General features: G+C 41.0%; 1 protein-coding gene and 1 long non-coding RNA gene across 4 annotated transcripts in view; one reads left to right on the plus strand and one right to left on the minus strand.

Annotated features, from left to right (window-relative positions):
• Positions 1 to 12,777, minus strand: part of LOC139636840 (uncharacterized) — a 167,087-nt gene that overhangs the window by 96,928 nt on the left and 57,382 nt on the right. The gene's annotated exons all lie outside the window — the stretch shown is intronic.
• pou4f2 (POU class 4 homeobox 2) lies at positions 8,625 to 12,153 on the plus strand. Its single transcript, XM_071505223.1, has 2 exons — positions 8,625 to 9,455; positions 9,764 to 12,153. The coding sequence occupies exons 1-2, from the start codon at positions 9,240 to 9,242 to the stop codon at positions 10,694 to 10,696; spliced, it is 1,149 nt and encodes a 382-aa protein (XP_071361324.1). The 5' UTR covers positions 8,625 to 9,239; the 3' UTR covers positions 10,697 to 12,153.

Consider the following 12,777-nt stretch of genomic DNA (forward strand, 5'->3'; position numbering starts at 1 on the left):
TATGTCGTTTATACTCGAGTGTCATATCTGGCAAAAATGTCTGTATTCGTTTTGACTGACTAATGCACTTTTGTTGTTCTTCAAATTCTGCAGCTATAAAATTTTCAGTCACGTTTATAACACCTTTGCCTTGAGCTTTTTTAACTCCACGGGAGTTAAATGTGACTCCATCTCAAAGGTTGTGTCTGACAATCCGTCATACAAAACACTTGTTTAGAGGTCAAAGAAAAGAATGCTGCCTAAGCACTGGCTTAGTGGAGGAAAAAAAGCCATGATGTGACAATCTGAACCTTATTCACAGGATTGATTGAGGCATCGTGTCTTCTCCCTTTTTTCTCTTGGTGTTTCCATTTGTGAATACAAAGCTGCGGTGACCCATAAATATTACATGGTGTGGAGATGCAAAGCAGGAATTAATGACTGGGGTGTGTGTGAGAGAGCGTGTGTATGGCAGGTCCCTATGGGATTCTGCTTAGACAGGCGGGCATGGTGAGGGTGTGGTCTCTCCCTCTCTCTCTGTCTCTTACACACACACACACACACACACACACACACACACACACACACACACACACACACACACACACACACACACACACACACTATAGACTGTATTTTTTTCTGCACATCCTCACAGCTGGACTACAGCATTTTTGGCCAGTGTGCTAACCTACCTGTCAGTACCTCAGTGACTCCATTACTCTGTTTGTTCACTCAGTTACTCACCAAACTCTGACCAGTTATTCTCCACAGACAGACGACCACAGCTTCAGGGCTGCTTTGTTTTTTGATTTAGCTAGCATGGAAACAATAAGTTGAATATTCAATTTGTCAATCAACAAAATATTTCAATAATCTTTTTACTGACTAATCATTTAAGTCATTTATCGTGGCGAAATAACAAAAAATTAACATCTCAAATGTAAGAATTTATTGCTTTTCTCTGATTTAAATCATTTTAAATTAAATATCTTTGGGTTTTATGTTGTTGGTTGGACAATAAGTGATGGTAGATAGATGTCACGTTGGTATTTGGAAACTTGTCGTGGGCATTTATTGGAAAAATAGTTGACAGGTTAACTGATAAAACAGTAAACTGAAGCCCAAGTATTACTTAGTATGATTCAAGTGCACTAACTTCTGATATCTAATGTGTATTGAAAGTAACTTTGACTTTCTCGCTCAGAGAAAGAAATGAATTAGCCATAGTCATTTTCAAGTTAAAATGCCAAACATTGTCTAGTTCAAGATTGTCAGTTATGCTGCCCTTTCTGGGTCATATGTGTTTGCAAACTATTTTCTAGAAACATGAAGACATCACTTTAGGGGTCAGAGAATTTTGATGGTTATTTTTCACAGAATGGAAGTTGGCAGTTTAGACCATGACAAAAATAACCATTAGTTGCAGCCCTACACTCCAGCTTATGAACAAAAATACACATCATATTAATGTGTGCTCAACAAGCACACGATACAACATGAATAGTTTGTCATTTGACAACATCAAAGAAGTTGTGGACCAAGATCTGATTACATACTGCATTCTAAACATTGTCATAAAACACAGCTAACATGTGATGGGGGCATTCTGAGGTAATGACAAAGTGGTGATATGAGGATACAAGAAAGAGACAGACCAGCAGAAAAATACAAAGACAGTTAGAGAGAGAGAGGGAGAGAGAAGGAGAGACTGAGAACGGCTTTTCCTCTCTGCTTAGCATGATGAATCGGTTGAGGAGGGGCCACTTGACACCTGTCACCTAACCAGCCAGGCACAATTACCTCCAGGGGGAGGACAGAGGACTTGCTAGGGAGTTGCGCAAAGCTCCCAGTGAAATAGACGAGCGTTTGAAGATCATTAGTGTTACAGGCCCTGTCTTCGTGGCCCTGTCCAACCTCCTGAATGGCTTGCTTTGATCACCGTGCTGCGTTTTTGTCAATAGTATGGGTACACCGCATAAATTATAAAGTTATACACACAAAGTCAGCAGGTAAAATGCCACACTCAATTTCTGTTTTGGCCAGAGATGGGGCAGCTGATTGCAAGTAATGAGCGTCATCATCACTCTGTAGCTAATAATGTGTGGTGGCCAAGCTCTCATGTTGCTATCATGTTCAGGCCAATGGCTTCTCAGAATGGCACTCGCATGTTTCAAGTACAACAAAAACAAATTCTGCCCAGAAAAGATATCGTTTTTTCCTAAATGTGAATTCAGATTTCCGTGAGAGTGGGAAATTAAACTATTGTCACTGTTATGTGTATGATCTGTGTATTTTTTTGGTTAACTATGCTTTTATAGTTTGACAGTGTGAGACAGGTATATGTGACAAATTGTAAATAATCTGAGGCTGTTTAAGAGGAGGTAGCACTGGTGATGTTTTTAACCCTTAAATAAAATATAATCTGGTGTAAATATGAAGCTGTAATAAATAATAAATGTTGCTTATTATCCTCATATAGATTTTTAAAAATGTATTAACATATCAAATTTACTTGGAAGTTTAAAAAGACAAAAAAAGGTTCCAGTCATTGACTAAGCATGAAATAAAACTTCCTCCTTGACAGACAAAAATCTATAGGTTGAAGGACAGTTCAAGATTAAGCACTGAAGATTTCACAGATGACAGACAATCAGACATACACACACACACACACACACATACACACACACACACACATCATGCATCTGCAGCAGCAAGCCCTCTTAAGGATTGTGTTTGGCAGTGCACTGCAGTTTTTCCAGTGAAGAAAAATGATCATTATAGCTGATGAGGCAAGGGCTTCGAATGATGACAGTGTGACAGCAGAGAGCTTTTTAATTTGTCGGATCAGATTGTGACATGCTCCATCACAGGACGCAGGAAATCTTTTCATTTGTGCAGAAGAAAGGGGGAAAGGAGGTCAATTAGCATCAACCATTAGACAACCCAATGACAAGCAATATATTACTGTGTGGGACAGTCAAACTAATGAGAGGCGCAGCAGAAATGTTCATCCAGGTTGGACAGAATTCTGCAATCATCCTGCTACATTAATCACTTGTATAACACTTGACATACGCATTCTTTATAGTCACATGCTCAGAGGCGTTGCTCCTCGTATATCCTGCCTTCCTTGCCATCACGTTCGTTGTCATATGAGGTCAGATTTACTCAAAAGGAATTTCTGTCATGTCAAACGTTATCCTACACAACCACGTGCATCAACGCTACATCAAATGAATGCAGTTAACAGTAACTCATGCTTTGCTGCGTGGTTAAGTTCAAACTTTTTCTTGTTTTTTATTCAAGGTTGATCAGTCAAATCTGGTCAAAACTGTAGGATATTTGAAAGATCACAAAGTCTTCCACCAATCTGATCTTTGCCAAAAGCAACATGAGAGAGAGGATTTCATTTTATCAGAAGAGACAATCACAAAGTGAGGTTTTTTTTTTCCTTTGCCAGACAGGCTTTATTTGACTGGCTGTCAGGTATAACGCGCCTCTCTCGATATTGATCTTAAGTACCTAAAGGTATGTGACATCATTATGAAGGTTGACCTTATCATCTGCTGCCCTGCAGCCTATAGGCACGACTGGGCCAGAATCTAATTCCTCCCCCCAAAGGTTGGTACCTGGTGCGTAATAGGGAAATTGGTGGTGGTGTTATTTGTTTTCCTGACCTCATGGCACACCTCACTCTCAAGGCCTCTAATCAGTCATGGCCTGAGGTTGACTTCACTAGTTGAACAGGTTAGCTGGCTATGCTTTTGCTTACTGTACTAGAGTCAACATTAGTGATGATACTGGCCATAATGAAATATGGAGACATTATCTATCTAAGCAGCCATGATAACACTGAGATAATACAACACTATTCTCAGACAGAACATCGGTGAATGATACTACAAAACCACTGATTATGTTAATTGGTGCTTTTTTCAGTGCAAATATTTCAAAATGTATTTCTTTTTACACTACCTGCACATGTAAACTATAGTGTGGTTATGGTTACAGAAAGATTGTGGGTATAGAACATAAAGTCTTGTTAAGGTATGTTTAAGGTTAAGCAGCTAAAACACTCGGTTAAAGCTGCACCAATCAATATTTTTTGATTAATAATTGGTCAAATTAATGTGTCATGTGAAAGGTGATGCTTTTAGTGACGACCCCACAGATAATTGTCACCTGACTCTGCAGTCTCCTTCTCCTCTACAGAGCATTGCCAACTGTTTTGGTTTTACGACCCATAACTCCACTGTTCTGGTTCAGCCGGCAGGCAGCTGTTTTCAGTGAAACACCTCTGATAAAACCCACAATGTGCCAAAGACCAAACAGCAGACAGACAAAGCTAGCAACTAGCTGGTGAGACAGGGATGCATTTGGCCACTGAGGAGCCCAAAATCTCCCTCAGGGGTTGGTGATGAACTAAGACAAACAAAAGTCGTCTTCATGAAGATGGGATGTACTATATGCCCATCCACCACGGCAACCTCCACATCCTTATTTTCCACATCGCTATGTAAAGAGCAAAATAGGTGCAAAAGAACTGTCCAGTTGATGATTTGTAGGCATACTGTGCTGAGATAATCTAACACAGAGGAGCTAAGATTAAAAGAGACAAATGTATGGCTGCAAACTGTGACATTAGAAGGCGTGATTGATTATATTTTGTGCTGTTTGAATATTGCATACCACTTTCCTGTGATAAACTTGACCTTCATCTCATAGTGACGAACTGTTTGAGATGTAAGTTAAAACTGTATTATATAAAGTATTACAGTTTTTAAAATTGCTATTACTCATTAAATGAATCATTATTTCTTCAGCACAGAGGCCTAATTGGCAATATGTCATCATAATCTACCTCAACTTATCTCTTATTCACTATTTTAAGAAAAGTGGCTCTATAAAATGTCACAGATGTACAAGCTGTTCCTCTGGAAAGTAATAAGAGTATCCTGAAATTTGTTGATGTTCTTATTTAACCCCATGAAAAGATCAAGTAAAAAATAATCACACATTGTAATCCAGTTGAGCTGCGATTCGAATGGAGTTTTTGAAACCTTTTTCATTATCTCAAGTGGTGAGCCGCTTGTTCCCACTGAGAGCTACAGTACAGTCTGTGACATTTAGTAAATCCTAAAGGCTTCTACCTTTTGTTGTATGCATTTAAACAACACATTAAAGCTAGAATGTTCCTTGTGGAACCTGTCACATTTCCCAGGTAAAGCAGATGAATAAATAAAGCACCACTGTTAGTGGCTGCAACACCCCCCTTCTTTGTGTGATTTGCTGTTGCCTTGAGTTAGATCCTGATCTCTTTGTAGGCCCTCTCCCAACAAGCATTGACCTTCTGCTCCAACATGTAAAGAGCTCCACGAGATCAGAAAAGGGAGGGGGAAGCTGTGAATAAAGGCATCACCACTGCGAGCAGCCAAGAGACTTCATCCACTTCACTCCACACTTCGCTCTCTCTCCCTCTTCTCTGTCTCTCAGTGTAGCTTTTTCTCTGTGTTCAGTCTAGGAGCGGAGATACCTTGTTGGCGGCACAAAGGAGCGGCTCTGTAATAAAAACAGCTGTCTCTGGTGGTCTCGGTGTAATTGGGATTGTTAACGTGAAGAGCTCCTGAGGGAGGCTGAGAAGAGTATGTCTTTGTGTAAAGCACACAGACACCTCTGCAGCACTCCTTGATTCGGATGTAAGTAAGAGAGTGAGGAGGAAAAAAAGCAAACAAGTCACCTGAGTTATATCAAGCCTTGCTGCATGTGCTCCTCTATTTTACTTTGGCGTTACTTTTATTTTTAGACAGTGCAGATTTATTTATATGTAGTAAAGCTGCTTGAAGTGAGAAAAATCTTTTCTTGCACAATTCCAGTGGGGGTTTATGTTTTTAAAGGGAAAGGTATGACTGAACCTTCCAGCGTTGAGACAAGTCTTTTTATGAAGGCAACATTCCCTCCAATTACTGTATCAACGTGATGACACAAATTGAGACAAAAAATATTTAAAACTGGAAGAGCATTTAGCTGACTATATGGCAAAATTTTAAAAAGTGACACAATAAAACAAGCAAAATCTCAAGGGGGTAAGATTTTTGTTCATTCGGAGGCCTTTTTAAATTTTAAAATGCTTGTTATATAGTTAAATAATTCTGAAACGCCATTATAATCAGTGTATTTGCTTTCCTCAATAAAGTCTTGTTATAAGTTAGATTTATTTATTTATTTAGACCAATAAATTATTTAAGATAAGATTAGCCTATAATATTGCATATAACTCTGCCATTATAGCCTATGCACCAAAAATATACAAATTAAACATTACAAAAATGAAACTACATTATATGCTATTCCAAACCCTTAATTTATAAGCATAAGAGGTTGTGAACCCTGCTAAAATATCTGGTATTACCCCCTAATTGTGTTTCTGTTTGCCATGACAGACCCTTCAAAGGTAATTCTGTTAAACAGCCTGACATACTGGCCTCCCTCAAACGTGAGAAAGCTGTTGGCAGAGGAAGTAAAAGTCTTAGGTACGTGAACACACTCACGAAAGTGGTGAAATGCACTTCAAAGTCAATTGCATGGGAGCAGCTCCGGCTGATTTATTTGACTTAAGATATACTTTTTTGTGTGTTTCATTGTGGATGAAAATTTCATACACCGATTTAGAGGTGGTGAAATATAAATGATTTCTTTAAAGTTTCATCATAAATCAGTCTGTCGGTATATGTGAGCAGACACTGATTGCTCCTTGATGTCTCCTGAGCCTGATCTCTGTCTCCCCTGATGTCTGGAGGTGGCTCCAGCAGCGCCTGTTGTCCCGCTGGGGAGAAACATATTTCTGCAGCTTGATGGCTCTCTTGCAATGTAAAACTGCTATGCAGCAACGCAAACAGGCTTTTTGGTGCTGCCGTGGGGACATGCTACATGTCTGTGTGCATCAAAACAAACCCAAAAAAAAAAAAAAAAAAAAAAATGGGAGCTGACATCTAGTCCTTCACAAAGACCCGCCGTATAGAGGACCGCGTCTGCCGCCACCTTAACGCTGCTCTAACATTTGCAGCCTCGATTAAAATCAGACTTTATTGAGGCGACTCACAGGCTGTGGCCACATACCGGGGCGAGGACGTGCAGCCTATAATTAGGATTACCATGCTTAATAATCAGCAGTAAAACGGGGTGAATATAATGTGGATTCCTGATGATTATGTATTATTAACATATTTAAGGAGACTGAGACTTCCACTCTCTGTCAAAGACACTGATCATTGCTTCACACCTGCTACAAGATGTGTCACATTCCGTGTGTGTGTGTGTGTGTGTGTGTGTGCGTGTGTGTGTGTGTGTGTGTGTGTGTGTGTGTGTAGACAGGGGGGTGGGGAGTGTTTTGAAAATTATAGCCATACAGGAAAAGAAAAACTAAATCAAAGAGTCATTGTTTACTTTCTAATCTCCAAGAGCTTCGTTACATCATAACAATTATCTCTTCCTATAGACGTGACCATATTAAACAAATGAGACACCCCTTGTTAATTACAACGTGATTGAATGTTTTAATTACATTAGCGATGATGTGGCTTAATTAGAGGGGAGATAAGATAATAGCCTGCTATGACAAGTATATAGATTTGCAATTAAATAGTGCTAATTATTTTAAAAATCCACTTTTATCGCCATTCATTAAGTAAGGAGCGTCGTTTTTGCATGCACAACTCCCTGCATAAAACTATCCAAAACAGCACAACACAGACTATCATTTTCTTACAAAGTTCACAAATTCTTTCCGGTATTTCACACTGGTTTTATTAATATGGAGAAAATTGTTATAGTAACAAAGGAGAAAAAAAATTACAGACGATAATATGAAACCTCTCATATACTTTAAATTTAGACAGAAATATAACAATCCGAGCAGTTTTTAATTTTTTTACAACTTTATTTTGACCTTTTTACCTTTAGGTGTCTTCATAAACATCATAGTAGGCTGATACATTTTGGACTTAACGATAATAACTTAGATTTTTTTTGACCTCAGTCGGTGGAGTGGAGCTGTCCATGGTGTTAATTCACTTTCCCTGCTCCCTCGGGGACGCGACTCCCTCTCTGGCAGAGCCTAAGTAGAATGTTTGTTTACGTTACTGAACAATAAAATATTTGCAGGCGCAATAAATCGGAAACGAACCAAAAAAAAGTCTCTGAACTTCATAAGCCGTGGTGCTGGTGACGAGGTGTTGGTGGTAAGAAGTAAAGTCATTTGAAATAAATGCCCTGTCGCAGACTGCCCATGCGCAGAGTCCCCAGCTGCGGCGGTGGTGGAGGTGGTGGTGGTGGAGGTGGTGGTGGCGGTGCTGTGGCAAATGAAGGATAATAAATCATGAAAGGGTTTTTCAGGTACAGCTGAAAAGAGTGTGTGTAGGCTATGTGAGAGGGTGAGAGACTGAGAGAGCTGCGGAGAGAGAGAGAGAGAGAGAGAGAGAGAGAGAGAGAGAGAGAGAGAGAGAGAGAGAGAGGGGTGTGTGTGTGTGTGTGTGTGTGTGTGTGTGTGTAAGAGAGAGTGAGAGAGAGAGAGAGAGAGAGAGAGAGAGAGAGAGAGAGAGGCGGAGAGAGACTCAGTCTGCCCTTCGCCTCAGAGCAGAGGCAGTTCGGGTCCCCGCAGCATTCAACGTAGTCGAAGAGGCACAATACAGAGACTGTCACCACCGTTACTTCTCACTTACGGTCATTTCAAGACGGAAACTTTTGACCAAAAAACACCAACAGGTCAACGAAAGCGGCAACAGTTTTAAACTTGAAGTATTTTGGAAATCCTAAAAGACGGAGAGAAACTTTTTTTATTTTATTTTTTTTTTCTGGCGTCGTCTATGAGGAGCTCTGCCAAAAAAAAAAAAAAAATCCAAGGCAAAACAAATTCATATGATACAAGGTGGAGACTGTTGAAGGAGAAAAAAAGAGAGAGGTTATTTTGAACAATCGCGCCGCAAGTCCACAAAGGAAAAGGTATCGGCTGCGCTCAGTTGCATGGCTTGTTGGTGCCTGCGATATCTCATTTGCCAAATAGACGAGACACCTCCATACCTCCGCCAGTAATAATAAATAGATGTGATAACTTCAGTGCTGGACGACCGTCTCCTGCCTACACTTTATTCGACAGTGACTCGAGATTCCTGCGAAGCAATTGGGCTTCAACTCCCGATCGAGGAGGCGGAGTCTTAACTTATTAAAAGGAACTTGCTGAGGCTTGGACGCCAGCAAATATGATGATGATGTCTCTGAACAGCAAGCAGCCTTTTGCAATGGCCCACACCAGCTTGCCCGAACCGAAGTACTCCTTGCATTCCTCCTCATCCTCCACTTTGACTTCCAATGCACCTTCATCCTCCTGCTCGTCCTCCCGACACAGCAGCACCATCATCAGCAGCAGCGGCAGCAGCTCGGAGGCGATGCGCCGAGCCTGTCTCCCAACCCCACCGGTACGTATTCTGCATAATCACTGCTTAAAGGCACATTTTGACAGCCCACTTTTTTGCTTGATGTTTTTTTCATGTCTGCACAGCAAATCACCCAACACCTCCATATTTTTTTCCTCTGCTCAACTTATGTATTCAGCCGGCTTTGCCTTTCGTATTAATTTTTATGACCTGGGATGTTGCATGTGTCTTGTTTTGTGTGCTCCTTTTTTAGGATTTCTTTTTTTCACATTCTGGAAATGTTTTAAACCGAGGAGTGGAGGGAGAATTCCCTGCTGACAGTTATGTGTGCATTCTATTTGCAATTGCAGAGCAATATATTCGGAGGCTTGGATGAGAGTTTGTTGGCCCGGGCTGAAGCTCTAGCGGCGGTGGATATAGTCTCGCAGACCAAGAGCCACCATCACCCTCCACATCACAGTCCCTTCAAGCCGGACGCAACCTACCACACCATGAACACTCTCCCCTGCACCTCGTCTTCCTCCTCCTCCTCCTCGGTGCCTATTTCTCATCCGTCCGCCTTGGCTGGCCACCACCATCACCACCACCACCACCACCACCACCAGCCTCACCAGGCACTGGAGGGGGACCTGCTGGACCACATCACCCCGGGACTGGCACTAGGAGCCATGGCTGGGCCGGATGGCTCGGTGGTTTCCACGCCTGCGCACCCTGCCCACATGGCGGGCATGAACCACATGCACCAGGCAGCCATCAACATGGCTCATGCCCACGGGCTACCACCGCACATGGGCATGAACGACGTGGACGCCGATCCAAGGGACTTGGAAGCCTTCGCGGAGAGGTTTAAGCAGAGACGGATCAAACTCGGGGTTACCCAGGCGGATGTAGGGTCAGCTTTAGCCAGCCTGAAGATTCCTGGGGTGGGCTCCCTCAGCCAAAGCACCATTTGCCGATTCGAGTCCCTCACGCTCTCTCATAACAACATGATTGCTTTGAAGCCCATTCTGCAAGCGTGGCTAGAAGAAGCCGAGAAATCGCACAGGGAGAAACTTAATAAACCCGAGTTGTTCAACGGCGCAGAGAAAAAGAGGAAGCGCACGTCGATAGCCGCGCCAGAGAAGAGATCACTGGAGGCCTACTTTGCCATTCAGCCGCGTCCCTCCTCGGAGAAAATCGCAGCAATTGCAGAAAAGCTGGACCTCAAAAAGAACGTGGTGCGGGTCTGGTTTTGCAACCAGCGGCAGAAACAGAAACGAATGAAATACTCCGCATGCGTCTAGAATCGCTTTAAACCACCCACCAACGAAAAGACTTGGAACAGTTTAGAGACGATTTGTATCATATTTCCTATCTCACACCTTTTTTTCAATCATCGATGACTTTGTGCTTTGAACTTCGAAAAATTCCTAAAATTGAACAAAGACTGAAAAACTCGAAAAAGCCCCACAGTCACATCTTTTACTCGCTGAGAGGGAGATGTGGAGTCAAGTAAAGCATCGTTTGACAGAGCAAGTAAGACCACTGTTTCCACACATACTATGCTTCACCTTTTTAATGTCAACGCAGTATGACTTACAGGACTCTATGCTTTCATTTTTATTTATGATTCATTTCAAATGAGGACTATAGTTTGCGTTAGAACCCAATGAAAATAGCATTGTTATTTACACACAACGGGACTAGTTGAACTCAAAGCACTTGGCTGGTGACTATTGGTGTTTATATTTTTGGCTTATAGGATAAGCTACATTTTCCCTCCGAGTTCATGACGATGCAGTCTGACAGTTATTCAGGGTCCATGAGGGGATTGAGAGGACAACACACCACTTGGTCTTGAAAGCTAATATTAGATTACTGCCAAATAACCCTCTGTAAATGAATAATTTACTTGTCACACACTTCATTTTGTGTCTAAATGTGTAATTAATTCCACTTATTTTGTTACCATGTGTGATCTAAGTCAGGGATATATTTTCAAGATACCTGGGGTTTGGATTAAGGTAGGGTTGTCTATTATTAGGCCTCAGTATGAGGAAATAACGAAATAGGGACACACTTGTTAGGATGTCACAGAATTTCCCAATTAAAAAATATGATTTCTTGCCGGCTGCAATAAGTTTACAATCCAGCGTGGGCCTGTATCTTATGAACTATTTATTGAGTGAGGTCATGTTTACTTCATTATATATTTATTGGGATTCCCCCCCTCCTCGTTTTGCTTGAGAAAATCAAATTCTGACAGCAAGTTAAGCGTGTTGTTCTGGTTGAAAGGGAAACGACTGCGAAATACACAGTCACAAATTTTAACTTACGATTTCTAACGTTTGAGATGGTACAATCGAGATATATATGAGATAGTATTCTCTTTTTAAATTATTTTATGTATGTTTTCTGGTATTTATTTGTATAAATATACGCGCATCATTATGAAGTCGTTGCTTGTTAAAATCACCTTGTTTAAGTAATGTTTTTTCTTGAAGAGAAAAGAAACAGCTTCATGGAAGTATACGTGTACAATGTAAATATTTCATTGGAACCAGTCGATGCACATAAATATATCCGTACAGGTTTTTGCTGTATTGCTGTTTTAGCTGAGGTAACTTATTTCTGTAATGTATGTTGCTTTAGGTTCCTGGTTAAATAATTCTATTAATTTATTACATCCATGTAATTTTTAATTTATTTAATTATTGAACTGCAATATGTGTTTCATTAAAGAACAAACTTTAACATTTAATCGGACGTTTTACATGACTACACTGTGTAATGTGGCTCACCCAGACTTATTAATATTCTTTTATTTATTCATCTATTTATTTATTGATGATGAGGAGGGGAACGGTTTAGCTGTGGGCTGCACAGCTTGTAAAAGATATTTTGTGGATTCTTTAGGCTTATTTGACTAAATATATTGCCATTGTTTAAAAAGGTGACGTGACTTTGCCGTTACCCAAAGGTGTCAGGTTGGATTACAGAAACAACCAGGAGCCCTGTCACAGTACTCATGAGCAAGACACCACCAACAACCCCTCCCCCACCAAATCTGCTCTCCTACTGTCTGGGCAAGAGACGAATAACTAAAATGTAAAATGTAATTAGAAATAGCTTTTTTTGGGGTTTTTTTTTTTTGCCTATAACTGCTGATTACACCGTCCTCCTCCAGGCCTCATCATAAAGCAGGCCTTACAGGGGTCCCTGTTCTCTATCCCATCAATGTTAAAGACACACATGGCTTCTTCACTGACTTGCTGCCAGCTTATGCAGCTCACAGTTGCCTTACCTGAGAGCAAATGCTAATATTCTATTAGAGTCTAATCAGGGGGTCTATGGAGAGCTGGATGGGTCCCTGGAGCGCAGACTT

Source organism: Trachinotus anak, unplaced genomic scaffold (genome assembly GCF_046630095.1).
Source record: "Trachinotus anak isolate AG129_WGS33_773 ecotype Australia unplaced genomic scaffold, CSIRO_AGI_Tana_v1 ptg000019l, whole genome shotgun sequence".
Classification (NCBI taxonomy): domain Eukaryota; kingdom Metazoa; phylum Chordata; class Actinopteri; order Carangiformes; family Carangidae; genus Trachinotus; species Trachinotus anak.

Bases quoted from the DNA above. Each gene is read 5' to 3' on its own strand.
- pou4f2 (XM_071505223.1), top strand. From the start codon at position 9,240: ATGATGATGATGTCTCTGAACAGCAAGCAGCCTTTTGCAATGGCCCAC. The intron at 9,456-9,763 runs GTACGTATTCTG...TTGCAATTGCAG, and splicing joins CCTGTCTCCCAACCCCACCG to AGCAATATATTCGGAGGCTT.